Raw genomic sequence first — 27,885 nt, 5'->3', positions numbered from 1 at the left:
CCTAAACCGCACTGCCATGTCCTTTGTAGAGAGAACAGGCTTTCTCCTGGCAACCTTTCTGTCACGGCGAGTGAGATGAGCCGTGTGGAAAATAAAGGAGGATCCAAACGCAGGCACTTGTACAGGTGTGAGGGTGGTTTATTAAACACAAAAAAAGGAAATGGAAAAACGGAGCAAAGCCTAAACTAAACTGGGAACAAACTGACTATAGAACACGAACCTAGACATGAATGAGAGCGGGCGGAAACAGATGACGGTAGACTGCAGGGAAACACACAGATGAAGCACGGTGGAAACACAGACGGACCAGCAACTACAATGACAGAGGACATGACTTAAATACACACAGAGAAACACGGGAATTACACACAGGTGGTGGACACAGCTGGGAATAATCAACAAGACGAGACAGAGGGAAAACTGAACACACTCACATGAGACTCAAACCTTCACAATAAAACAGGAAATGAGAACACTACAGGAAGACGCAGACCTGACACTGAGAGACAGACGGAGAATGACACATGGAACCTGAACTAAACTAAACGTGAGATACAACCGAGAACAAATCCTTAACATGAATAAACAGAAACAGAATTCTAATAATAATAATAATAATAAACCTCATAGTGCCCAAAACCACGACAATTATCCAAAAATAAACTAACAATCCAAAACTCAAAATACTGGGTCGAAACTGACCCAGAACCGTGACAGTACCCCCCCTCCAAGGGCTGGCTCCCGACAGCCCTAAACAGAAAACAGGACAAGAAAACCGAGCACCAGACCAGGGCGGGCGGAGGGGGTCCAGGAAGGAGGGTCCGAAACAAAAAACAAGGAGCACAACAGTCCAGAGCAAACCAAAAAAAAACCAGGCCAACACAAAACAAGACTATTCATGAGTCCACAGGAAAGTCGGGGGTCGACAACACAAGAGCCAAAACAGTCCAGGGGGCTGACCGTGCACACGGCAACGGCGGTGACGGGCAAACAGGTCCGGGGGCCGACCGTGCACACGGCAACGGCGGCCACAGAGCAGGTCCGGAGGCCGACCGTGCACACGGCAACGGCAGCCACAAAGCAGGTCCGGAGGTCGGCCGCGAGGCCAGCGGCGGCAACGAACCCTTTCCGGAGGCCGTCCACAATGGCCATGATGCCGACTCAGAGGCCTGGAAAATGGCCGCCAGAGGCGAGGCAGAACAGGCCGAGCGGGCTCTGACGGCGGCATCGCAACCGCAGGACCAGACGAAGGCGAAGCTGCGGCTGGACCAGACGAAGGCGAAGCTGCGGCTGGACCAGACGAAGGCGAAGCTGCGGCTGGACCAGACGCGGATGAAGGCACAGAGGCTGGACCAGACGCGGATGAAGGCACAGAGGCTGGACCAGACGCGGATGAAGGCACAGAGGCCGGACCAGACGCGGATGAAGGCACAGAGGCCGGACCAGACGCGGATGAAGGCACAGAGGCCGGACCAGACGCGGATGAAGGCACAGAGGCCGGACCAGACGCGGATGACGGCACAGAGGCTGGACCAGACGCGGATGAAGACGGCAGCGGGACGGCTGCGGAACCTGACGGCAGCGGGACGGCTGCGGAACCTGACGGCAGCGGGACGGCTGCAGGAGGTGATGTGGATGCAGGCAACGGTGTAGGAGACACAGGGGATGATTCAGCAGGTGGTGGCTGAACAAACTTCCCCGGAACGTCAGCAGACGTGAGGATATGCTTGCTGGGTCCTCCAGGGCCCCCAGCAGATGAGGCGTGGTGCTGGGTGGGCTCCTCAGACCCACCAGCAGACGACACTCGAGGCTGGACGGGCGACTCGGGCCCTCCAGCAGACGACACTCGAGGCTGGACGGGCGACTCGGGCCCTCCAGCAGACGACACCTTAGGCTGGACGGGCGACTCGGGCCCTCCAGCAGACGACACCTGAGGCTGGACGGGCGACTCGGGCCCTCCAGCAGACGACACCTGAGGCTGGACGGGCGACTCGGGCCCTCCAGCAGACGACACCTGAGGCTGGACGGGCGACTCGGGCCCTCCAGCAGACGACACCTGAGGCTGGACGGGCGACTCGGGCCCTCCAGCAGACGACACCTGAGGCTGGACGGGCGACTCGGGCCCTCCAGCAGACGACACCTGAGGCTGGACGGGCGACTCGGGCCCTCCAGCAGACGACACCTGAGGCTGGACGGGCGACTCGGGCCCTCCAGCAGACGACACTTGAGGCTGGACGGGCGACTCGGGCCCTCCAGCTGACGACACTTGAGGCTGGCTGGGTTCTCCCGAACCCCCAGCTGACAACACTTGAGGCTGGCTGGGTTCTCCTGAACTCCCAGCTGACGACACTTGAGGCAGGATGGGCTCCTCAGGCCCTCCAGCCGATGAGGCAGGACGCTGGCTGGGTTCACCTGAACCCCCAGCTAACATGGCGTGAGACCGGACGGGCTCCTCTGGCCCTCCAGTGGAAACAGACGCTGAAGCAGCAGGTACGGAGACCTCTGCCAGTGTGGACACTGGCTGGGACTGAGCAGCACCGTGGCTAGACTCAGGCAGCGACAGTGGGATGCCGTCCTCAGAGGGCTGAAAGTGTTCCCCAAAACACTCAGCAGAGGACGGAGGCGGACGGATGAACTCGCTTGAACTCTCAGGGGGTACTGAGAGCTGTGACAGATCTGGTGAGTTCTCCAGTGAGGCTGCTGGCGCTGGCGTCTTGACCTCTAGGGGTCCAGAGTTGGCTGGCGACTGACACCCAGCCTCTGGGGAGGCCCTAGAGGGAGCAACTGTCTCTGACATGGCCAGCTTAAGAGAACCAGCAGATATTGTGGTGAAGTGTGTTCCCTGCTTAAAATGAGGCTGTGAGGATGATGACTGAGTGAATGAGTGGGTAGGCTGCTGAGCTAGTGGCGACTGAACTACAAGTAGCAGAGACGTAATTGATGGTGAAGTGGCTGACTGAACTGAGGGCAGCGCGGCGGCGGCTGACTGAACTGAGGGCAGCGCGGCGGCGGCTGACTGAACTGAGGGCAGCGCGGCGGCGGCTGACTGAACTGAGGGCAGCGCGGCGGCGGCTGACTGAACTGCGGGCAGCTGGGCTGCTGACTGTACTGCGGGCAGCTGGGCTGCTGACTGTGTTACAGACCCAACGTTAGCCTGTGGTGAAGGTGTAGATGAGAGAACATGGTCAGTGAGAACTGTTTCAGTGAGGTTTACAGCTTCCCCTGAATAGACCAGTGCAGATGAAAAAGAGTCCCGAACGTTTTCATTGTCTAAATTCATAATGCCAGGCTCAGTAATTCCAGGTTTGGCAGCAGCAAAGTGGAAACAGTCATTAACACAGGACGTGGGCTCAGGAAAGACAGTCTCAGAAGCAATAGCCATAGATGAAACAGAAAAAACACTATTATCTTCGGTGGACCCGCAAAAAATAGCCCAAAATAGCCCCAGAATAAATAGTCCTTGTATCTGACAAAGCAGAAACAGTGTCCCTCTCACTCACCACTGCCGGTTGTTTACATGTCCTGACATCCGGCTGTGGGGTGCCACGCCGACGGCGCAAACGTCGCTTCTTTCTTGGAGACGGCTCCGACAGGCCGGGTAATCCCTCGTCCGGCGGTTCGGACGGCACGTCCTCCGCTGAAGTGAGCAGGCGAGCGGTAGCGGCGGGGGGGTGTAGGTGAAGCTCGTGGAGAATGAAATTCTGCACAAGCGGATGCAGAGAGTCCAATAGCCAGGGATAACCCGAAACAAGGTGTTGTAGGTCGGCTTCCACGGTGTAAAGAGAGGTTTCTCCCTCATGCTCTAACCACTGGTTAATTAATATAGAAACAGAGTCGATAACGGCCTCCTGAAGCTCCCTGGGTGGGCTGAATGCCGCTGGATCCATATCTGGCTGGTCCGTACTGTCACGGCGAGTGAGATGAGCCGTGTGGAAAATAAAGGAGGATCCAAACGCAGGCACTTGTACAGGTGTGAGGGTGGTTTATTAAACACAAAAAAAGGAAATGGAAAAACGGAGCAAAGCCTAAACTAAACTGGGAACAAACTGACTATAGAACACGAACCTAGACATGAATGAGAGCGGGCGGAAACAGATGACGGTAGACTGCAGGGAAACACACAGATGAAGCACGGTGGAAACACAGATGGACCAGCAACTACAATGACAGAGGACATGACTTAAATACACACAGAGAAACACGGGAATTACACACAGGTGGTGGACACAGCTGGGAATAATCAACAAGATGAGACAGAGGGAAAACTGAACACACTCACATGAGACTCAAACCTTCACAATAAAACAGGAAATGAGAACACTACAGGAAGACGCAGACCTGACACTGAGAGACAGACGGAGAATGACACATGGAACCTGAACTAAACTAAACGTGAGATACAACCGAGAACAAATCCTTAACATGAATAAACAGAAACAGAATTCTAATAATAATAATAAACCTCATAGTGCCCAAAACCACGACAATTATCCAAAAATAAACTAACAATCCAAAACTCAAAATACTGGGTCGAAACTGACCCAGAACCGTGACAGTTTCCTTTCTAGCAGTGTCTTCATTAAGATTGTGGCTTTCTGTCCTTCTTGGCATTAGCAAACACCTGAACGCACTCAATCAGCAAACTGCCAAAGCATCTGCTTTCATACAGGTGCTCATACTTGCACACTTGCGCGAGTAATTAGCAGCGTCTGGATGCTAATTACTGATTTAATTGTTATGAAAGTAGTAAGAGCTTGCTTAATTTGTCACATGACTGTACGTTAAGTTTACATGAACCTCAGCTGGACTAAAGCGAGTTATGTTAGCAGACTAATATGAAGGATATCAATCATCCAAATTAAATGTCAAGAAAAACCTAAAGCTGTTGAACTATCGCCTTTAACTGAAGATCACTAAATTAGCAAAAAGAGGAAAAATTTGCAAATTGGACAAGTTAATGTACCATCAGATAGTGCATTTAGTAAACTTGGACCAGTCTTTTCTGCTCTCCCTCAAAACACTCATTCCATTAAGAGTAATTCAATTAGTCCCTCGAATATTCAGAGGGAAATCTATGGCCCTTGCTGTGAAGTGTATTTACTGTATTTCAGCCTACAACGTGAGCTTTGTGTTTGGTATTAAAGTCGGGCTAGTCAGCCTAATGCTTTATTGTGGCTTTTAGAATGTCTTATTATTGGCTCTGCACGGATACCGAGCCAAAACAGCCATCACTTTATTGGCCGTTCATATCCATTCTAGTCTGTCGCTCCTTGGTTGGGGGCTCTAACGCTGTTTATTTGGCACAGGGGAAAATCTTTTTTTCTTTCTGGATTACAGCATGATTTCATATAAACAACACACATCTTAGTTGAAGGAAAGGTCATGTAGCAATTTTGTTTTTGAGTCCAGGAGTAAAAATATCAGAAGCAGCTAACGGGGTGTTTAAGTCATACTAGAGAGAGACATTTATCTTACTTTGTTCCTTTATAGTTCCTGTTTTTATCTGTACAACCTAGGGATGGGTATCGTTTAGGTTTTATCCGATACCGGTGCCAAACCGGTACTTTTGAAACGGTGCCGGTGCTTAAACGGTGCTCAAACCGGTGCTTAAAGAATGGAGAACACAAAATTGGTCCACAAACCTCTCATGTTCAGCTGTTTTTTTGTAAAAAGATAACAATGTTAGCCTTTTCTGCAGCTATGGGGCATATATGGTATCACTCTTGGCTGGAAGCAGTGCTTAATCAATGGAAAAAACACAAACTTTGTCCAAAAACCTCTCATGTTTAACTGTTTTCCACTTTTTCTTTGGTCATTTTAGCCTTTTTGGCCAGGGTGAAGGGAGTATCTGCCATCAAACAAGAAGACAGCCGCATGTAGCTACAACGGTGTTTGCTAGTTCACCTTACATGCATTAATGTAATAACACGGTTAGCTTACTCAATGTAAATTACACACGAACAACATTAAGCCACTCACGCAGAGAAGAACGGCTGCTGCTGCCATCATCATCCTCATCATTTCTGCTACACTGGCAGGGCTAGGGGCCAGGACTCTCCTCTTCGGGTTTTTGGGAGATGTTGTTTCATCAGATTTGAGGTGTTACCTCCTTTGACAGTATCACAGTATCAGCTTAAAGCACTTGTTGCAGCTGCTGAGTTTGCATATTTTGCTGTGAAGTACAGCCAGACTTTTGACCGCTTCGCCTTGGGCGTTTTTAATCTGTAGCTCTGCTCTAAAAGAACGTACGTACCTGGACCCGCCTACTATCCTCGGAAACGTAAAATGATTGGCTAGAATTAAAAGTGTATCACAGCTCAGGAAAAAAAAAGCACCGAAATGTGCGCTGCTTTTCGGTCTGGTTACTACCGTTTATGTCAGAACCGATACCGGTACCCATCCCTAGTACAACCTTTTATGATGAGTTCTGATGTATAAACACTGTATTTATGTTTTAATGATTATACTGTGGACAAGCTTTATTGTATAAAAACTGAAAGTTGCTAAAATTGTTGCAGTCACACAGTGAAACTTTACTAACAGCAGAAATGACATTTTCTGATAGCCTATTGATAACTGTGGCCCAGCCGATTACAGTTAGTGCTGGGGTCGTCACCGACGTCGACATCGAACTCAAAAGGTGAAGGGTCAACATTGGAATAGTTCAAAAATACACGAACACAACATGTGATCAAAGAGGCAGAAAAGGTTCATTAGCAACAAGCTGGAAGCTTGACCTTCATCACTTCTTTGTAGTTTTGATAACCTGCATTTACCAGATCATACAACCTTATTTAAGGTCACATGGACTGGGTCACCTGAAGGAACCCAGCACACTCCCAAACCCTGCTGGACTGCTTGGAAGAAAAAGAGACGTCCAATGCAGGCGCAGTGACAGGATACCATGTTCAAAAGGAAATAAGCACATAAATAACTGAGTGGTGAAAGTATCATTTCCCTGGATTATTCCAGTGAAAACTGAGCCAGACAGTGAGCTTTTAGAAGGGCCAAAGTAGAAGCTGTTATTAACAGAACTGACAGCATGCTGATTCACTGCTATGTGACAACAGTCATGTTAGTTTATATCTATGTTAAAAACAACTACATTGTGTATGGCTGTTTAAGCTAAGTTGTATACTAGCAAGCAGTGCTATAAATATAATTCTGAGGCTGGAGAACGATTTATGTTCCAGCCTTGGACTATCTCTTAGGGGTGTTTGTCTCGTTATAGATCTACTCCACCCATATTCATTCCCACTTCAAACTAACCACCTCACAATCACCATCCTCCTTCTCTGCAACCCTTTATTCATCCTCCTCCTCATCAGTCTGCATCCACCCACCAACTCTTCAGAGCTGCCAGCGTCCACCTCGCTCCGTGCCTCGTTTCTGTGCTGCCGGAGGACTCCTTCAACAACCGATGTTAAAGGTGTCTTATTAAATCTCAAGTGGGCTTTTGTTATTGCTGCTCTGCTCCCTGTCTCATGCTTCAGGAATGGAGAAATGGATGTAAGAAGTAGTAAAATATGTATGAAGCATATGAAGACATGCTGAAAAAATAATATCCTCAGCACTGTTTTAGGCTTCACGTTGATCGAATAAGCCTACCTCTTGAACAGAACATCGCTCACTCGTAGTCGTGCCTGATTCTCTTGATAAAAATGCTCTAACGTAACTCCAACCCACGTGGAAAATGTGTCTATGTGAAAATGTGACTGTGCCTGTAACACCGTACGGAAACTTGTAATAGTGACAAGAAATATTATTTTCTGTAAAAGTGAAGACATCTGGTGTTTCTATCTTCTCATTTGTTTACAGTGATCAATAGCTGATGTGTTTTTCCTTCTGATAATAAATGTTTTACCCTCCTGGGACATGGCAGACCATTCATAATACTGCACAATGGTCATGTCCAAATTCATGGGCTGCATCCTCCTGAGGACCCGGCCTTCGCGGTCTACGTGGGTCGGGTCCTCAGAAGGTCGGGTAGGCCGGAAGTAAACGGCTGTGAAATTGGACGGTCTAGCCTTCTGATTAGCGTCACCGCTGTCTCGGTGGAGTTTAGTAAACTCGGCCGTCTGCTCCTTGCTATCTAAAATATAACAGGATACTAGCGTAAATTCTCGACCGTCTCACACTTCTGTTTAATCAGTTTTCTGTTTGACGTTTAGTCAGCTGTGTGAAAATCCCAGAGGAACCCACCCGGGGGATTAATAAAGTTTTATTTTATCTAATCTAATAACTTTAATCTCAGCCAAACTGATTTACTCACGAACAAATAAAACACAGAAAAAGCTCAACAATAACATTTTTACGTTGTCTAAGTGACTTATATATTACGTTTAACCCGAGCAGCGAAAGTCCGCGGTGATCTGAAAATGATGTGCCGGGAGTTGTGCCGTTCTCGGCCGCATCAGTGACCCTCGAGCTCCCGGCTTGCTATCGAGCTGGTGGGTAACAGATGCTCCGAAAACGTCGAAACACTTTTGCAAATATGCGATATTTGATAAACCGAGCAGATATTTGATGTTTACACAGCTACTTTCTCGCCTGAAAATATGTTAAAAGTTTATTTTGTGACCCAGAAAGATTAGTATGAGTAATTTCAAAACTTAGTAGCGGCCGCCATTGTTGGAAACTGGAGCTCACTATGAATTCTGGGATATGGTAGGCCACGAAGGACACACCCGACCCATCCTTCAAATTCGGGGAAAAGGAGGACGCATTTGTCGGCTGCATTCGGAGGAGTCTACGAATTTGGACAGCCTTCGGCGCGTCGCTGTGACGTAATCGGTCTACAAATGCGGCCTCAGGAGGATGCAGCCCATGAATTTGGACACGACCAATGTCAGGACTGCTGTTGCTGCGGTGGGGGAGGGCAACCTTTTCAAATATAGAATAGCACCAAGTTTGTTGCTTATTTCCTAATTTCCTAATATTTAGATAATGCATCAAGATAAAGTTTGTGATACAGTGTTGCCGAGGTTACTATCGCCTGACAGCAACAAGGTCCTGGGTTAGGGGTTAGCCTAGCCTGAGGACATTCCAGGTGGAGTTTGCAGATTCTCCTGTTGGGGCCCTGGGCTTTGAATTTTGCATTTATTTTTAGTTCAATTGTATTCATGGTGTTTTGAGTTGTTGTTGAATTATTGTGGGTCGGTTACTTTCCGGTTGTCTCAGTTCTTAAGTTTCATTTGACCCTGCAGTGTTGCCCATATCCTTCCAGCTCTCAGTGCCTTGCATTTAGTTTTGCTTCCTTTATCTTGTTATCTTTTAAATGTTTGCATCTGTTTGTTTACCCACCTGTTCCACATTCCCTCAATTAGCCGTTGTGTATTTATAGCCTCGGTTCTCTCCTTCCTCTTTGTCGCAACGTTCGTTATCGTTCCTCGTGTTTTCCACTCTGGTGGGTGTGTAGCCCCACCTCTTGCCCTCTTCTTAACAGCTGTACTATTTTCTAACTCGTATGTTTGGTTATAGGACTGGCAGTTTTGATCAACAGGTGTTCCTCAAAGGCAGACATCGCATTTTCTAATTGCCTAAGGTTACCATTAGGATCATAATTAGAGTTGGGGTCTGAACTGCTGTAGTTGTTGAGTTTTATAAAGCATTCAGAATTTAAAATGCCTCTCCAGACTTACTGGATAAAATGGTGGAGCCAATAACGTATGTTTGCTAATTTGAGCCACTTTCTCCTGTCAATAAAACATTTTAAAATGAATAATCTGCCAGCTTTGTGCTACAGAGTGCCAAATAAGCATATACTTCAGTGATTAGCAGTGTGTGCACCCATGCACTTTATGGATCCAGCTTTTCTTTCAATGTAGCTTGCCATCACCAGTGTGTGAATGCGTGTGTGAATGGATGTGTAAAGCGCTTTGGGGTCCTTAGGGACTAGTAAAGCGCTATACAAATACAGGCCATTTCTAGCATTAGCTGACTCCATTTGTTCTGACATGTTCACTTCTGCCTCCAAAAATAAGGATGCCAATGGTTATAATGCTAAACCTGTAACATGTATGCCATGCCATATCTTATACCACACCACACTTCAAGACATTCATATTAGTCTTACATGAAAAGCTTACAGTGGAACATTGCCATCCCTCCAAATGATGCGCTTGTATTTCATCCGCACGCACAAGAAGAATTGGGTATTAGTGGTTGATCATAACAGTGAGTCTAGACAGGAGTGTTTAAGCAAAACCTCTTAAAATATCTGTGGAAGATAGAAAAACCACAGGAGTGTGCACTTACTGCAGAAAATAGAAGTGCAATTATAAACCAAAGGTCACCAATAAGTGAAAAGGCATTTAGATGTAATAGAAAACAGGCCTTTTTCAAGGAACATGCAAGAATTGAACTTACAGTCTTCCTGCAGCAATGGAAGTTAAAGACAGTAACTACACTAACTGCAATCTATGGTCCACTACTAGGAAAACACTGTACAGTAGAGCAGGGCGATATGACCAAAAATATTTATCACGATATACATTTGAAAATTTGCGATAACGATATAACTGACGTATTAATTGACACTAGACAAAATACTTTACAACTCCACAACTTTATTAGTGCAAAAAAACCCATCAATGTATTTTCACTTAAACAAACAGCTGTTTTTTATGTGCATTAAAGTTACATAAAAATGTAACAGTGCAAATTCTTTGCTGACAGTTTAACCAAAAGGCATTTCCAGTGGAAATTGGCCGACATATCCTCAGCATAACCATGTAAAATATCCACAAAACTTAAAAAGAGGTCATACACACACAATACCGTAATATTATGTTGAAGCACAGTACGTATCACTCCGCGAGGCGCCTGCCTAATATAGCCGTAATGCTCCGACAATCCTTCAAGTGGTGCGGGTTCGTAGCTTAGCAAAGTCGTACTAAAACATTTAACAGATTTTCGAGCGCCGTGTACGACATAAAATCGCTTCGAGGTCAAAAGGCAGACGGGATTATAAGGGGCACTGTCGATTTTCAGAAAAATCAAAGGATTGATTTTAAGTGTGCCGTGTTTAACGACGGCCCGCTAGCATGCTCTACCAAAAAAAGAGCTTTCTTGTGTATCTGATGGACAAAAGCTAGACCAATTCCACACCACTGAAGTTGCAGCATTTTTACAAACCAATTCTGGTTCATCTGTTTCATTCAACGATCTGCTTTCGCCCTTCTCATTCTGCGTGGCCGCCATGTGCGTATGTAAACAAAGGCACTGCGCATGCGCGTTTTACCCATATTCTATCGCGATAGAATTGTTGCCCAAAATTACACCGGTGTTACCGTGAACGGTATGATATAGCCCAGCCCTACTGTACAGATGTAGCAGTCTATAGGGATATCAAAACATTAACAAAAAGGGAGCAAATGACTGGAGAAGGTTATGGTAGATAGCCACACAGTCTTCAGGCTTAATTGTATTCCAAGATGAACTGAACAGAAGGGTGAAAACAAAGCATCCAACAAGTGCAACACATTTGTGGCAGCGTCTCAACAGTGTTGTAAAGAACTTTCCAAACAATGATTCATTTCCATTGTAGACCGAATGCCACATGTTGTTTGGCTGCTAAATGAATCAAAACTTCAGATTAAATTTAGGACGTAAGGCTCCACAGTTCCTTAAAAGCATATTTCTTTTTGTTGGTTTTTCTGACGTATACTGAGACAAAAGCGTCAGCGTCAGTTGAACCTACAGTATATTTATGACCCAACCCACTCATGTTTGCACCACTCTAAGTCTGAAACTGAACACAAGAGATAAATAGTGGATCCGGATGTAGTCGAGCCAACAAGACTCACAGTAGACCGCGGGTTTCAAGCAATGCTCATCGAGTCTCAGCTTTTTTTAGCAACATCAGTCAGCTGCAGAGAAATACATGCTAAAGCTCCAACTGCAGAAGCCTGCAATTAGATCAGCTATCAGAGCATAACCTCTGCACGGAAAGAGGAGCGCTTTAAAACAAGCTCACTTTGCAGTCCAGTTAGTTTTTAGTCACGTACACAATTATAATATGAGTTTGTATTTGCTACATATACGTTTCATTTTCTTCACACTCATAAGCAACAAGTCCTGGCTCTAAACTGTTATATCCTCCATCCTCTGCTCATCCATCATGAAGTCCACGGGTGTGGCACCACTTTAAAATGTAATTTTCATTCACTCTTTGGGTAAGTTTAGCCAATAAAATTACTCGCTAGCCTTTATGAAATGAAATCCTTTTACAAACATTGGGATGGTTGTCAAGTAAAGCAAAGTTAGCTTATTAGTTAAACTGCTGGTTACATATTACTACAGATGTTCGTAATTGAATAAGGAGAGGTAATTTGGAAAATGATTTATTGGGATGCAGAATTCAGCTGATAAGCTGTTAGGAGGTAAAACTTTAATGAACCATCGTAGCACAGTGGAGTCTAATTCCTATCCCAGCAGTGAGAGGAATGAGGACAGGACCCCCCCGAGTCTAGGTGCTGATGTTGGTGATGATGATGAAGGTGGAGGCTTGAATGGGACCAGGATGAGGCAGAGATGGGGAGGAGAATTAGAGTCTGAAAGGCAGAATGAGAAGAGAGCGCTCACATTAAAGCACATCAGAGGCTGATTGGCTCACAGAACACAGGCAAGAAAATGATTGGACTTGAGTAATGATGTCAGTATTGAGTTTGACAGCGTGGAAAAGAGGACGTGATGTAAAGAACAGACTACAGGACTAAACACACAGCAAAGCAGGCAGATGAGTGATTGCAGAGCTTCTTATTGAACATACAAATTTGTTTCTTTTATGTAACGGCTTCATTAATGACTCAATGTGGCGTGCCAACCTCAATGCGGCTTCTGGCTCATCTGAAAAACAACTATGAAAAAGCCATTTTGGGTTATGTAATGTAATGGATCGCCTACATAACTGGAAATAAAATGAATAACATCTACTTGCTTCAAACACCACACAGGTGAAACTGTGTCAGATATCAGAGCAACGGCGTCTTTGGCTCTTTGAGTCCAGGTGGAACAGCAGCAATCTTTTCCATTACAGAACTGTTTCATAGACCTCTGCTGAGGTTTATGTGAGCGTCATGTCTTTCTCTTATAAACTGTCTGATATAACCATGAATAACCAGAAGGGTGTGCTCAAGCACTAATCATTAGCACCATTGATTATCAGCTAACCTTTTAACATCCACTAGGGAACCAGACATGTGTTTAGGGTTAGTAGGGTTAGGGATATGCATTTTCAGAAACTACAAAATGTGTTTCAAAAGTATCAAAAGTAGATCCAAATATATATATATATATATATACACAGTGTTGGGAAGGTTACTTTTAAAATGTCTTCTATTACAGAATACAGATTACATGCCTCAAAATGTATTCTGTAACGTATTCTGTTACGTTACTCAATGAGAGTAACGTATTCTGAATACTTTGGATTACTTAATATATTATCATGCTGTTTACAACTACATGAATGTACTATTGCTGTGATTTATTACTGTTACTGAAGGTCCGCGGCTCCGAACCGTAGTAAAGGGACCTCTGGCTAATACGGTGGGTTCTGTGTCGGCTCGTAGCTGAAAACTAGCTTTACTTTGTTGTCTGGGTCAACTTTGCTAGCAGAGACAGAGAGAGGCGTTGAAAGGCTGCTGCAACGGGACTTATTGTTTCTGGAGGAAAACACGAACACGGTGTACAGTCGAGTCTTAATAGCTTACTTACAACTGGGCTCGTCAGGCTCTCTTCTTGGCTCCAGTGGTTATTATTATATTTACATGCTTCCAGCTCCCGTTTTTGCTCGATGACAGCTCGTACTTTTCCTTTTTCTCCCTCCCTCGCTCACAGACACATAACGTGTATGGCAGTCCATCCTCCCTGCAGCACGGACTACACTGCCTATGATGCTACATTCTTTAGAGCTATACCTGTAGCATTCTGCCTATTAGCTTAGCACAACAACAACAAAAAGGCCTCTCTCACCCAGGAAACACGCAGAGAGAGAGCGTCACCCTGTAACCATGGCAACCGTAACGCTGCCGCCTGGAACAACAGAACGTAGCTGTCAAACAAAACCCAAACAGTCCTGACCCGCCACAATATGAAACAGGGAAGTACCGCCGTGTAATCCATTTATTTCAACAAAGTAACTGTATTCTAAATACCACCTTTTTAAACGGTAACTGTAACGGAATACAGTTACTCATATTTTGTATTTTAAATACGTAACGGCGGTACATGTATTCCGTTACTCCCCAACACAGTATATATATATATATATATATATATATATATATATATATATATATATATATGTATATATATATGTATACTCTTGAGGTTATTATTCTTGTTTTTAATCATCCAAATGGAGAAGCTGTATTAAAAACATTATAATGCCAACATTTTTTGAGAAATGTCACATCATATAGTTTCTGAAAAATTGCCTTGACGTTAGATTAGGTGACTGCCTCCCTGGTAAGAGGCAGTCGTTCTTCTTCTTTTCTGAATGATTGAAACGGCAGTGGTGCACTACATGCCAAATAAGAGAGATATGATCATAACTGCGGTTCTTGCATCATTATTCCATCATGCAACTGTTACATACTGTTTTATTAGGCTTGCAGATCTTATAATCATGAATTATAATCTCACATTTCTGTTATATCCATGAAATGCACCAATATTTCATGATGACATTACACAATATGCCTTCCTTAGGTTTTCATGGGCTCTCTGCCCCACTGCTGTCATGTTGCACACCCTAAGTGCAGTGATCGAATTGCAGCGTAATGACTCCGTTTTCCCACGGGGATCAATAAAGTTGCACCTTGCCTTGTATGATCTAATTGCTGCGGTTGTTACCTGGCTTGTTTCTCATACACAAACACACTCGTTAAATGGGCTTTGATGCTGCCTGTTTGAACACGGTGGAGTGACATGTTTGTCTCTGGTCCCGCCCCCCTCCCCAACAGGTTCACGTGGGCACCTCACACCAAGAGCAGAGGGTGGTGGGATACGTCACATGTACGCATCTCCACGCCATAGAAGGTAGGCTTATATGTTCTACAACTCTCTCCTTCTGTCTTTTGTCATTTCTGTCTCTGCACATGCACACATGAGTACTAGTAAGGATCCCATGATGCCTTTTTTTGAAGGGTTGTTTCTTAAGCAGGATGGAAAACATGTCAGGTCCCAGTGTGATTGTCTTTCTCTAGAAGACCTGCGAAGACAGTTTTGTGTGTGTGTGTGTGTGTGGGTGTGTGTGTGTGTGTGTGTGTGTGTGCACGCTTCTCTGTCCAGATACTTAGATAAATGGGCACATCGCAACCCAAGCATGCCTCCTCCTGCTGTTCCCATGGTGACTGCCTCAAGCTGTTTAAGGCGTCACAGCCCTATTTAAAGCCCCTGGTCGATGTCACCCTCATTTTTTACCATAGACATACCCTCCCCACCTCTTTTCGCCTGCTATTCTGGGCTTCTCCTGCGCTTCTCTCAGACCTAAATATAGCAGTGGCAGGGCTGTTTCTAAAGATACATCAAACACAAAGCCTTTGGAGGTTAAGGGGGCTGGGCTGGTGGGGTAAGTCAGGGAGAACAGAGAGGAAGAAACGGGGAGGAGTGCAGAGACCTGATTCTCTGAGAACTATATGAGAAATCTTTCCCGGCTGAGTGCTCAATTCACGATGCAGCGGGACCGTCAGCATATAATATACAGTATATACTGAACTCAGTAATGCAGTGGCTACCTCATCTCTTGGCTTTGTTCCATTTCAGTGCAGTTCAGTTCAATGTGCTCTTATTTTTGTTCCTCTTTGACTCGTTGCCAGCGTGGTGAGGATGGAGGTCCTAGGCCAACAGCCAATGGACACGTTACCAATCTGTTACAGAGCGAACAAACACGGTTACCTCAACATGCATGTGCTTGGACTATGAGATGAAACCAGAATACCCAAAGTACTAAGTAACCCAAACCTTCTTGCTGTGAGGGACATATATATAATCACTTTATGAACTTTATGAACTAAAGTGACGACCACAAAAGGCACCAGTTTTCTATTGCTGTTGCTACTTCACTCACACCCAGAAAAAATAAGATTTAATGTTTTATAGAGCCTCATTTAGGCTGTTGTTGAAAGAAGAATTGCAGCCAGCAGCCAAACTGTTGAGACCTCAATTCACTGATTTGTTTTCTGCTCTAATTTTGCTGCATCACAGCCGGTGTCACAAGCGGTCGAGATGCATATGCATGTACTCAATTTTTACTTGGACATCTCTGTCCTGTTTTAGTCCTGTGTTTCCATTTCAACGATAAAAGTAATTTGATCTCAGCATTAATATTTTTGGTAAAACACTGATTGCGCTGGACAAAGACTGTATCTTTGCACAGTGCACAGCACCATAGAGCAGCGCACGATCTGATATAGGGCGACCATGGCTCAGGGGTTTGGGAAGCATATCTGTAACCGGAAGGTCGCCGGTTCGATCCCCGGGCTCTCTGTCCTGGTCGTTGTGTCCTTGGGCAAGACACTTTACCCTGGTGTACTGGTGTTGGCCAGAGGGGCCGATGGCGCGATATGGCAGCCTCGCTTCTGTCAGTCTGCCCCAGGGCAGCTGTGGCTACAACCGTAGCTGCCTCCACCAGTGTGTGAATGTGAGAGTGAATGAATAGTGGCATTGTAAAGCGCTTTGGGTGCCTTGAAAAGCGCTATATAAATCCAATCCATTATTATTATCCTCGTGTTGGTGTTGTTCCCAGATCATCATACTAAAGGTTGTTCCAGGATCAACATTGCAAGTGACCAATCAGAATGTTATGATGTCATACTTTTGCGACTTCGGGAAAAACCGGCGTAAAACAAAAAACTGTACTTAAGCTGCGAGAAACCGCCTTTGTCCGCCGATCAACGGACCCTAACCCTTTAATAAACGCTAAGCAGAATTGATATTGTCCTTGCAACATTGGGATTTCATAAATGCACGAATGGGTTGGTGCGCAAAAGAATAACGTCACAATAATGTGATTGGTCACTTGCAATGTTGAACCTGGAACAACATTTTCATGATGATCTGGGAACAACACCAACACGACGATATCAGATCATCCATAGAGCAGCGGTCCCCAACCCCCGGGCCTCGGACCGGTACCGGTCCATGAGTCGTTTGGTACCGGGCCGCGAGAGTTGAGGCTCAGGTGTGAAATGTATAGTTTTCAGGATTTTTATCGGTTTTCAGCATTATTTTGTTATCGTTTTTATCGTTAACTCTGTTTTCCTGGGTCTTTTCACGTGTGTTATGAATAAATCTTCTTTTTTTCGGTACCGGTACTAGTTTTATTTTGTTGTATTTATCCGCGACACCTTAAAGGCCGGTCCGTGAAAATATTGTCAGGCATAAACCGGTCCGTGGCGCAAAAAAGGTTGGAGACCGCTGCCATAGAGCATATGGATTGTGTAAAACTGATAATAATGATATCTTTTTCATTCACCCCTAACATTTATATTTTTAACCGTTAAACAAAAATATCTATTTCAACCATATTTCTGTAAAGAATCAATAAAAATGTATGAAAGGAGTAGCTGGAACTGAGGTGGCTACAGAGACCTGGACCACCTGCCTAAAATAAAACCCCTTTGAGAGGCTCAAATATAGTTGTGTTGTTAGTTTCCCAACTCAGAACAAAACTAATCTCTTTGCAAATTAACAGAGATTCAATTACTCTGAACTATCCTGAGGTACAGCTCAGTTGAACTTCCAAATTCCCCGCTGGTATTTACCATCATTACTTCCTGCTCGTAAACTTCACAAAGACCACAGTTTAAAGCTCTGACAGTGCCTGGAAACTAAGGAGGGTGGTGCATCCCGCATAAACGGCTGCATTACTCACCTGCGTGAAACATCTCTATATGCACCAGGTCTGCACTCATCTTGTTATGAGAGGGATAAGTTTGGTTTGGTTTGCTAAATGCTAAAAAAGCACATTTCTTAACATTAGCCAAACTCAAACATTACTCTTTTTGAGTCGCCTGGTGGATTTTAAAAGGTTTGTCTACACATCAAAGGATTTGTTTGTTGCATCACCTTAAACCTGATGATTGTTTGCTAGTGAACATCCACTAGTTCCTGCTAATTTCCCTGTGTATGTATTCAGAGTGAGACTGTTTACCTGATTGTTCCTTTTTTCTGATAAAAGCGTACAAATCATTATATTATTTTGATCTGAAGAAACATTTAGTCTTCATGCACACACACAGGCAAACGCTCCCCCACGTCCCCCCTCCCAGATCCATCCATCTCTAAGAGATGCAGTCACACAAAAAGAAAAGAAATAGCATTTCACATGTACTTGAGCTGAGAGTAATCAAAGCCAAAGCCACCTACTCACCCACCAATATCTTGACACCTCTTTGTTTCTCGCACTCTCCACTATTCAGCTGATATTTCTATCGCATGCTTTCACCCACCGCCTCCTTCTATTCACCTCCTCCCTCCGATCCATAACTAACGCCAATTTATCAGATGTACTGGCAGCAGCGGACAGACACAAATGCTGCCAAAGCAAAACAGCACCAGAAGTTACTTAAAGGGTTAGGCTGGCTTTTTTTTTTAAGCAGGATTGTAATAATCGCTCTGTAGTTACAGTATTAGACAGCGGGTGACAGATGGCAAAAGCAAGACCTTCTCACAGAGCACAGATCAAGTCAGAATCGACATGAAATGGAAGAGCTGGGGTGGCGGTGGGTTACAGAGCGGCTTGCAGAGGCAGAAGAAACTGCAGGCAGGCTGAAGCAATGTAAATAGTGGAAGGCAATCTCCAGAGGGGCCAGCCCCCAAATTAACATATAGGTTTAAGATAACCTTTTACAACTTCATTAGTTTACCAATTTGTAGCTCATTCTTTGGTGTCATATTACGTTGTAATCTACACGGTGCAAATGTTCACAGGTTCGAACCCACAGTACTAATGCTGAATTAATCTGTGAGGTTATGCTGTGTGTTTGGAAGGGTTAATGAAATCTAAGCTGGCAGCAATCACTTCAGAGTGTCGGGTCAGAACACTTGCAAATGTTCAGATGTGAGAGGAACAAACAGGCAGAGTCCAGGACTAAAGTTGTCATTCTTTGTATTTCCAATTGAGAATGTGCCCGCACCTGGGCGTGAGTGTGTGTGTGTGGTTTCTGTAGACAAAGCATAATGATACAAATCAAATTACATAATAAACATAAAGATACAACTGAGGTGTACTCAAGTACAGTATATAGTTAAATAAGCTGACATTATACTTCAGACTGGTTACATAAACTTAAAGTCAGACATTATGCATTAACACACCGCATACAACTATGCACTGAAGGCAACTTTACATTGGGTTATCATTTGTTACACAGAGCACAGAATCAACAACACAATAACAACGAATCTCTCTGCTAGAAGCTAATTAGCGAACAAATCCGTTATGCTAGCGAACTGCCACTTGTACATAACGTCACTTAAACAGAAGCAGAAACTGCTGGTAAGTCATCAAATACACTCATGGCTGGACACCAACATAACTGAGTGAAGTAAACATTAACTTACAGTCTTATGAACGCACACACTGTCCGTTGTTCGGCTGCCGTTTGTCTCTGAACTAAAGTTGCGGACATGCACACCGATGGTGCATTCAGGGGGCATAGGAAATCCCATACACAAACCTAACCCTTTTGTACACTGTGATTACACCCATTTCTGTATATTTTAGTGATTTTCAGTAATAATCTGCTACTCATTTCACTGCATTATCTCAGGTGATGCATCAGTACGGTGTGAGCAGCTGGACCGGTTGCTTCAGTGGGGGGCTGAGTTTCGCCAGTCATCATCCATACCACTGGAAGGAGAGAAGGTGCTGGAAGACCTGGTGGCCTTCGACGTCATCCTGGGAGACCTCAACTTTGACAACTGCTCTTCAGGTATGTCTAAATTGATAGTGCCAGGATCAACACAGGGGTAGTTGGGATGGGAGAAAAGCTGTACAGTGGGGTCGAGTTTTGGATATGCACTGATGTAGATCTTGAAATAGGTCATTTCTCAAAATGTCAACGTGTTCTCTAACTTGCTGTTAACATCGAGTCTCCCATTTAGCACTCGGAAAATTCTGAAAATCATCCACTTTGTGTTTTAAAATGCATTTGACCTTATGATTCAGTTATAAACAATCTGAAGTTTGACTAATTACCCAAAACTGCAGCTTTAGTTCTTTGCTTTGTAATAATAGTGCTTAAAGAACAAAGCTGCAATTTTTAATTCCAAAAGAAAACCATTGTTTGACTGACTAATGTACTAACTCGATGCTGTCAAATAGACAATGAACATTTTAATAAGTTAAGTTGATTGTTCTTATTAGTCATATTGTTAAATTCTTCTTTGAAAGCTTTCCGTAATGAGGCATTGAATGTGACCACGATGCTTGTTATAATTCATCAAAACAGCCTTGAAACAGTGAACCTCTAAGGCTACGTTCACACTGCAGGCGAAAGCGCATCCAATCCGATTTTTTTGACCCTATGTGACCCATATCCGATCATGGTGTGACAGTGTGAACGGCGCAAATCCGATATTTTCAAATCCGTTTTGGGTCACTTTCGTATGTGGTACTGAATCCGATACATATCCGATGTTTTAGAAAGCGACTGCTGTTTGAACGGTCACGTTGCATTAAATCCGTCTTTTACGTCACTGACACAAGACAGACGCCAATTATCAGCGCCGGAGAAGACATCGCGAACGCTTCCTGGCCATCCCGTGTAGATGTTAGTGAAACTGCTGGGAAGACAACGTTGGAGAAACGTGAACATTTTATTTGTTCTGTATAATCTGCAGATTCTGACAGAAATCTGAAACTATCCTTTGAAGCACCGCTCCTCTAAAACAGCAATAAGGATCATTATTAGGTTATTTACATTATTATGTAAATAACAAAATAATATAAGAAAAAATTGGGAAACGTAAAGTCCGAAGTCTTTATATTAAGGGCCATCAGTCAAACAATATTGTAGCTCTGGGTCTAAACAGAGCTCGTTGTGTGTGACGTCTTCTTTTGCGCATGCGGCCGCTTTGAGCGTTCACACTAGAGCGCGTTTACTGTCGCATTTTATTTGTAGTGTGAACGAGCAGACAAAAAAAATCGGATTTGATCAAAAAATCGAAATTGATCATTAAGACCTGCAGTGTGAACGTAGCCTTTGACAGTGTGTCAGTAAAGCTCATGGCTCAGCTCGCAGATCTTTGTATTTCACACTGCAATTGTACATCAAAAATAAAATGTGAATTAAGCTCTGAATGCTTCTAAGTAAGACTGAATAGCAGCTCAGTACTGTACCTGAAGGCCTCCTGTATACCCACAGTTTTAACCAGAGCTCTGCACGGGTGTTATTTATATAACCACCATCAACAGCACCAACACAAAAGACAGAAAGAAGCATTGCTGTCTCTTTATCCCTTAAATCCCCGTGCGAAAAAGTGCTTGTGTTGTAAAGCAGACTTAGCGATAAAAAGCAACGCAGTGGATTAAAAAGAAGGATAGAGTGGGAGAAAAGGTATGAAAAATCAAAGAATGGAATATCTTTGAGCAATTGATTTTTAGTAGCTAATTAATAACTAACTTTGCATTAAATGAGATAAATGCAAGACCACAATAATAAAAAGCATTCATACAAAAGAGCTATCTCACAAACACAAGCATGACAACTAAACCAGCTGCAGTTGGTATCAGAAATAGAAAGCACTAAAGGTCAAGTCCTTGGCAACGGTGGGGAGGAAGAACTCCCTTTTTAACAGAAAAAGTCCACACAAGCAGGCTCAGGGAGGGGAAAAGTCTCTAAAGAGAATGTGTAGAAATGAATGAATAAATAATAATGAAACTGATTTATTTTATTATACTTAACTCGTGTTTTGCCCTGCACAGCATGCTAGCAGCTTAGCTAGCCTATGACTTCCTAAAGAAGAATCAGTAATGTGTGACTTTTCTGCCATATTTGGAGTAAAACTGGCTTTCCTGACTGTGTGTATAACCTTCCACTGTGTATGTGTGCACACTTGTGTTTTTCCAGAGGACAAGCTGGAGCAGCAGCACGCACTTTTTACTCAATACAAGGACCCATGTCGCCTGGGGCCAGGGGAGGACAAACCATGGGCTCTGGGTAACAACACACAACCCAACACATGCCCACGCACATCTTCCTCTAGGGTCGCGTCATACGCAAATGTACACCGCCGGCTTCGGTTACAGTCTGACTGTAAAATGCAGGTGTTGCTGCGTGCACCAAGGATCCATGCGGCGCCTGCAGAGTGCAGCAGGCATTAATCTGGCTCAGGCTGGCTAAGTCAGAATGCACCCAGTACAGCAGGCTGATACATGGGCATTAGTGACGCAGAAGACTGGAGGGTTTTGGTCTGGATATGGAGCGTTTTTTTAGGCCAGCGGTATTTCAGGGACAGTGTGGGCAGGACCGAGTGAAAGGGCTCGTTTAGAGACGGGCTTATTTATTTGGACAGGCATATTTTCCATTGCGAGCCGGGGAAACAGATTGGCACTGCCTGTTTCGCTGTTATTAGACGTAGGGGGGTTGGAGGGGAAAGAAAAAACTGATCAATGAATCAGTGAAAGAAAGGGAAAGAAGATTATCCCATTTCATAAAGCTTATCCAAAGAAGATTAGACCTGAATGGATACAATAGTGAGCCAAAAATCACAGCTAGAGAGCTGAAGCTGCCAGATATTGTCAGATGTTGTACTGACAGAGTGTGCAGTAATTTCCTGACTCTTCTGATGGCAAACGGCAGGATTTCATACTTCTTTTAAATCTTGTGGAAAAGAAGGAAAAGCATGAGACCAACTTGGCATAAAAAGCCGTGGCAATATGTTCACACGACTGAAGTTTCAGCAAAAAAAGACAAATCTCCCCCACTCATAAGTGTCACGTCTCTTTTCATGATGCGTTTTAGTTCATGTTAGAGGGCAGATTAAACAGCCGCCAAAGCCAGCAAGTACTCACTGTGGTCTTCGATGTATTTTTGGAGCTGTGGCCAGAGCTGGTGTGAACGAATATTTATTTTGTTCCCTTCACAGCTTGTTGGTGTTTTCAGGATTTATGAGACCAGAAAACTGAGGTCATGTTAACCACTCAAAACAGGGAAGCTGGTGCATATCTGTACTTTCCCAAGCGAGCTGAAGCAACACATTCTCACTCCCAGCCCAACACGTGCTCATGCTTAACACATTAGTGTGTTTTTCCCTTTCGGGGGTGCCATTTAGTGTTGATTTCCAAGAGAAGGAGTAAGAAAATCCTACATTTGACAGGTGTCTGGAAACTAATTTAAGGTTAGGGTTAAGGTTTGTTGGTGTTTTAGCCACATGCATCAAATTTGCCCTGTTGTATTTAGAAGCATTTCCATTTGGATGTGCCAAATGGGCAAATATACCATGAAATCTAAGTCTATCTGGGTCCCCAGGTGGGGGTGAGCCTAACGCAGAAGACAAAAGCAGATTTATTTAACTCTTACCATTGGTGTTGCCATACAGTCAGCTTAAATGCAGACTTTCATTATGTCAAACATCCAGTGGAAAGGCAGACTTCTCCTTTCCTTGTTTCCTTAACCTTTCCCATATGGAAAAGAAATAGTAAAAACTTATATGATTTACTCATGAAAGTGGCCACTTTCTCATTACTTTCATATATTGTTTTAGTAAGTATCCAAAACATACAAGTTTCATTATATAATTTGTCAAGGGATGTTATATCTGTTTTTACTCTTGTGTGCTTTTCATACAAGTTTCACACAAGACAGATAAAAACTTTATAAGATTTATATATATCTTTTCCATATGGGATATCTTACTACGCAGTGAAAGTCTTAAGATTTAGAGTTGTTCAGTTATCAGTTCTGCTTGCCTCTAATGTCACAACTCACTAATACACTGATTTGTTTTGAACTTTCAGCGACTGTTTAATGCCTCAGGCAAACAATCTCATGCTGCTTTGTTAAAATCTGCTATGAGCTGCATTAAAGTAACCAAAGTGAAGCGAAGGCTGTAATCTAACTCTGTTTGCATTGGCTATGTGCTCATTTTGACTGTATTGCCAAACCACTGTATAGTATAGTCTCATGAATTTATTTGACTTGAATGATGATAATAAAAGCAAGAGTTAAAGCGGATCATCTCTGTAGCAGGAAAAGAAAATGTGAGTTGACAGAAGGGTTAGCAAGATTATGTTTCATTTTACTGTTGAGACTGGCTGCACCCTCCCGTTTTTAACTCCAGCCTTGGCAGTGAAATTATATTTTAGTCCATGTTTAAACAGCCCGGAGTAGCCTTAGTACATACAATACAACACAATACAATTTTATTTATATAGCACATTTAAAAAACCACAGGTATGCCAAAGTGCTTCACAGAATGAGTTAAGAGCAATAATAAATACAAATATAAAGCACAAAATACAAATAAAATATACTAACAGGCGGGTGACATAACTAACCAATAATACACCAGACATAGTAGGAACTAGTGAAGTCTACACACAATGCTGAAGGTTAAAACATCATAAACATTAACAAAGTGATAAAGATAAGTTCCAGTACACTAAAAATGTGGGCTCTAGGAGGCGGGGAAAGCAAGGCTAAACAAATAAGTTTTTAATCGAGATTTAATTGACGCCTGAATAGCTAGGGGGAGGTTATTCCAGAGGTAGGGTGCAACAGCGGCGAATACGATGTGTTTTCTTGTCTATCTCGAGGATCCACATCAACAGCCTCGTTGTGTAAGTGTTGTCAGATACATATATAGTACCACAGTCCTCTCTTTCTGACTTCTTCATGTCTTTCCTTGAGCTAAGTTAAGTTGATTAGCAAAAGATGTGGAAGTTTTGTTTGACTTGGCCAGATTTGGTTGCATTAGCTTTGGCATTTCTTATGGGGAGTTGGAGCTCCTGGACAAATTCTGCACCAGTACAGGACGAACAACCCGACTCCACACAGTGGCCGTGCTCAGCATCCTTGGTTACCATGGTACTGATGACGTCAGCAGCACTTTTTTTCTTGAAGTCTCTCTGTGGTTATTTCTGACTTTGAGGGACTCCCACCGACTCTGTCGAGCTGCTAACAGCGCACCCAGTGGGCAACACCTACAGGTTCTGACCGAGTGAGAATGGGTTGGCTAAAAACGGCAGCAGTGTAGCGGAGTATGCCCACCGGACACCCCGCCATCTTTATTTTCACTAATCTAAAACCTGCTCTTAGAATTGTGAAAAACACTGTCCGCGCATCAGACGCCTACTCTTCATAAGGGCTCCCAACACTCATGAATTGACTGGAGTAACTTCAGAGTGCTGCGCTCGTCATGCGGAGCATTTTAAACGCATTATCCAGCCCACGGCCTTGAATCCTCATTCTCAAAAGCATCTCTGAGTGCTTCTCTCTCTTGCTGTTTTATTCCACTGGTTTATGACAGTAGATTGTAGTCTGAGGATTATAAAGGCGGAGAGGGTTTCTGACCCTTTAGAATAGCTATACTGGAAGCTAGATGTTATTTGACATAGTGAGGGGGAGGACTGTGCGGTGTAAACCGCATCAATAAAGCGTGAGCAGAAATGGTTTCTGCAGTATGTCACTGCAAATGAAATACACAGAGTGGAGATGAATCATTGGTGCAGTTGTATATGAATATTTTTCACGAGCCAGATTTTATTCAGATACTGGTGTTTTGCTGTTTTCATCTTTATGTAAGCTAATTGAAATAATTCGATTCATGCTCACAAGTTTCAGTCTACAAAGGGCAAAACAATGAAAAACAGAGATTTACCAACTAGCAAGAAGTCTGGTTGTTTATTTTCAGCTGCGCCAATGTCCTCCCAGTGCCCAGAGACACGCCTGTCAGGAGGATGAATGTCAATTCATTGGTCACAGGTAGATAAACCTTTAAGAGGTCATTAAGACTAGAAAAGCACAAGAGAAGCACAAGCAGAAGTACATTAATCCACTAACACAGACCTTTCCAAAGTGTGGGGCCCGCCCCCTAGGGGGGGCGCTTGGACACTGCTAGCATGGGGCGGCCACAGAAATGCAAAGCAGGAGCTGAAGCATAGCTGAATATGTTTACAAACCAACTTCATTCTAAGCCAAAGACTAGAAAATAGTGTGAAGCAAATCTTCCCTTTGGTTTCACCTGCACAAGTGCCAAGGTAGGTCTCCCTGCAGGATTGGTTTTCCCTTCGTCAGGAGCATGCGCTGGACTTTTCAAATCACGGGCAAACAGTATCCCAGATTCTTGCTTTTTAGTTCACAAACACTTGTTGTAATGACTAACTACTGACATTTTGGAGATGTTAGCTCTGTAATAATATCAGGCTGATCCTGCCACGATTTGTTCCCTCGGTTCAAATCACGTACAAACATTGTCCCATAGTTGTTTATGTTTTTAAACCCATTTTGCACAGAAAGGCATTTTTTTGAAAATGTTGAATATTATTACACAGGAAAAATAAACAACTACACGTAAATAGCCTCTGCCTTTCTAAATAGAGGGACAGTAACTGCGTAAGCGTGTAAAAACTGAAGATAGTCAGATTAACAGTAACAGTATTTCGTCTCTATCTGCCATTCTGCAATTCCTCTCATGTAAGCAATAACGTGGCGCACTGCCTGACGTGAAAAAAGGCACATACCTTTGACGTTGCGTGACGAACTTTGTATTCCTCGTCCACACGTAAACGCAAAAAAAGAGTTTTAAAAAAATCTCAGTTTTCGGTGATTCGAAACGCGTTTACGTGTGGACGAAACAGCTGCATTTTCAAAAATACCCGTGTAGGTGTGGACGTAGCGTAAAAGAGTTAGTAGTTTATTTTATTACTACCTGTAATTTATTGCAGATTACTTGTATTTGCTTAATTGTTTACTAAACGTTTTAGGTGTGAAATAAACCGCAAATGAGCAAAATATGGGTGTGTGGTTGGAGAATGTGTTTGTGCGTGCGTGTGCAAAATCGTGTGCAAAATCTCTTAATGGACACTCCTGTAGCTCGTGCATTTTTGGTCCTGTGTATCAAAGTACAAAATTGTCATTAAAAGTTTAAGACTGGGACAAACCACAGTGCCCTCCACCAAAGATATGATTATAAAAGGAGACTATTCTTCTTCTAAAGCTACAATAGGATATTATTTTATGAACATGAAATTGGCGCCAGCTGATGATGTATAGAGAAGTGATAACTTTTGTTCAGTGAATGGTAAATGGACTGGTTCTTAGATAGCACATTTCCTCTTTACTTAAACACTCAAAGCTTTATTCACACCCAGTCATGCCAGTACTTTTTTCTAAACCTGGATCTTTTCTATCTAGAAGAGCAACTTGGGGTTTAGTATCTTGTCCAAGTGTCACAGTCTGGTGAGGGCAGACTGTAGGGGTTGACAAAAGGACCCAAAACGCAGACTCCAAGGAACAGGGAACAGAACTTGAAATGTTAACAAAAAGCGAGCCGTTTAATATGGCTGGTAAAAAAGGTACAAACAAGGGGCAAACTGAAGGAAAATTAACACAAACCTAAACTGGGAAATCTAAACAAACAATAAGAAAAACCTAGACAAGAAACTTGGAGGGGAGGCGAGGCATGGCATGGCATAGCATAGGAAACATGGCGTGGACAACAGACGACCTGACAATGACACACTGAAAACAGAGGACTTAAATACACAGGAGGTGATTAGGGGAAGTGGGAACACATGGAGGAACAGCTGACTGACATGAGCCTAATGACAGGACAAGGGAAGTGAAACTAAATACAATGAACAAAGAGCACACGACTCCTTCAAAATAAAACAGGAAACATGAGACAGACATGATAATACAAACTTGATAA

At 43.7% G+C, this 27,885-nt stretch overlaps 2 protein-coding genes across 3 annotated transcripts in view; one reads left to right on the top strand and one right to left on the bottom strand.

Annotated features, from left to right (window-relative positions):
• Window positions 1-27,885, top strand: part of smpd3 (sphingomyelin phosphodiesterase 3) — a 108,999-nt gene that overhangs the window by 69,772 nt on the left and 11,342 nt on the right. For both annotated transcript variants that reach the window (XM_006805363.2, XM_087844142.1), the window contains 3 exons: window positions 14,970-15,045; window positions 19,782-19,943; window positions 22,083-22,172. In XM_006805363.2, coding sequence (XP_006805426.1) covers window positions 14,970-15,045; window positions 19,782-19,943; window positions 22,083-22,172 — 328 coding nt within the window. The remainder of the gene's footprint in view (window positions 1-14,969; window positions 15,046-19,781; window positions 19,944-22,082; window positions 22,173-27,885) is intronic.
• Window positions 1,162-3,887, bottom strand: LOC148102311 (uncharacterized). Its single transcript, XM_087844489.1, has 4 exons — window positions 3,501-3,887; window positions 2,309-3,046; window positions 1,403-1,810; window positions 1,162-1,317 (listed from the first exon to the last, which is right to left on the bottom strand). The coding sequence occupies exons 1-4, from the start codon at window positions 3,885-3,887 to the stop codon at window positions 1,162-1,164; spliced, it is 1,689 nt and encodes a 562-aa protein (XP_087700615.1).

Source organism: Neolamprologus brichardi, chromosome 7, assembly GCF_056152115.1.
Source record: "Neolamprologus brichardi isolate AB-2024 chromosome 7, ASM5615211v1, whole genome shotgun sequence".
Classification (NCBI taxonomy): Eukaryota; Metazoa; Chordata; class Actinopteri; order Cichliformes; family Cichlidae; genus Neolamprologus; species Neolamprologus brichardi.
Note: the sequence above shows the minus strand (reverse complement) of the source record. Positions and strands in the feature narration are given on the sequence as shown.